Here is a 1580-nt window from a genome sequence, read left to right on the forward strand (position 1 = left end):
CTGCGGATCTGCACGCGCTACACCCCGGAGCAGGACACCATGACCTTCTCGGACGGGCTGACGCTGAACCGCACGCAGATGCACAACGCGGGCTTCGGGCCCCTCACCGACCTCGTCTTCGCCTTCGCCAACCAGCTGCTCCCGCTGGAGATGGACGACGCCGAGACGGGGCTGCTCAGTGCCATCTGCCTCATCTGCGGAGGTGGGTGCCCCGGCCCCCGGCCCGGAGGCTGCTTTGGGGAGACTCCGCAGGAACAAGCCGGCTCCCTCTGAGCTTGCCCGTCTGTCCTGCTCCCAACCCCTGTCCCCGACCTGGAACGCCCCTCTGCGCCTTGCTGGGGGCAGCCGGCCTGGCCTGGCCTCCTCGGTCCCTGCGGGGAGGGGAGGGTGGGAGCGTGTCAGTGTGTCACCCCCTAACTGCTGCCCCCAGACCGCCAGGACCTGGAGCAGCCCGACAAGGTGGACAAGCTGCAGGAGCCRTTGCTGGAGGCGCTGAAGATCTACGTGAGGAAGAGGAGGCCCAACAAACCCCACATGTTCCCCAAGATGCTCATGAAGATCACAGATCTCCGCAGCATCAGCGCCAAGGGTGAGAGCTGGGGAGCGGGATGGCTGCACCCCCTGCCCCCCCCAAGAAGGGGAGATGTGGGGGGACCAGGGACACCATCCCTGGGGTGGGGCATCCTCGGGGACCAGGGACACCATCCCCTGGGCAGAGCATCCTTGAGGACCAGGGACACCGTCCCTGGGGTGGGGCATCCTCGGGGACCAGGGACACCATCCCCTGGGCAGAACATCCTTGAGGACCAGGGACACCATCCCTGGGGTGGGGCATCCTCGGGGACCAGGGACTCCATCCCCTGGGCAGAGCATCCTTGAGGACCAGGGACACCGTCCCCTCGGCAGGGCATCTTTGAGGAACGGGGACTCCATCACCGTGGCAGGACATCTTGGGGACTGGGGACTCCATCCCTGGGGCAGGGCATCCTTGAGGACCAGGGACACCGTCCCCTGGGCAGGGCATCCTTGGGTACTGGGGACGCCATCTCCGGGGCAGAGCATCGTTGAGGAACGGGGACTCCATCCCCCAGCAGGGCATCCTTGGGGACCAGCAACTCCACTCTCCGGGCAGGGCATCCTTGGGGACCGGGGACGTCATCTTCTCGGCAGGGCATCCTCGGGGACCGGGGACACCGTCCCCGGGGCAGGGCATCCCCGGGGACCGGGGACACCGTCCCCCAGGCAGAGCATCCTTGGTGGCCAGGGGCGACTGGGGGGTGCCAGGGGCGGGGGGGGTCCCCGGCGCTGCTGACGCCGTCCTTCCCCGCAGGCGCCGAGCGGGTGATTACGCTGAAGATGGAGATCCCCGGCTCGATGCCGCCGCTCATCCAGGAGATGCTGGAGAACTCGGAGGGCATGGACACGCTGGGCGGGCAGCCGGGCGGCTCCCGCGTGGGCAGCCTGGCGCCGCCCCCGGGCAGCTGCAGCCCCAGCCTCTCGCCCAGCTCCAACCGCAGCAGCCCGGCCGCCCACTCGCCGTGACCCCCCCACCCCGCGCCGCCAGGACCCCGGCCGGGCCG

General features: G+C 69.5%; 1 protein-coding gene across 1 annotated transcript; it reads left to right on the forward strand.

Moving 5' to 3' along the window:
* Positions 1–6: 6 nt before the first annotated feature.
* Positions 7–1574, forward strand: LOC146585895 (retinoic acid receptor alpha). Its single transcript, XM_085322147.1, has 3 exons — positions 7–202; positions 431–589; positions 1331–1574. The coding sequence occupies exons 1-3, from the start codon at positions 40–42 to the stop codon at positions 1540–1542; spliced, it is 534 nt and encodes a 177-aa protein (XP_085178273.1). The 5' UTR covers positions 7–39; the 3' UTR covers positions 1543–1574.
* Positions 1575–1580: the final 6 nt, after the last annotated feature.

The sequence above is a fragment of the Rhea americana genome, unplaced genomic scaffold (genome assembly GCF_003343005.1).
Source record: "Rhea americana isolate MKP2758 unplaced genomic scaffold, rheAme1 scaffold_748, whole genome shotgun sequence".
Lineage (NCBI taxonomy): Eukaryota > Metazoa > Chordata > Aves > Rheiformes > Rheidae > Rhea > Rhea americana.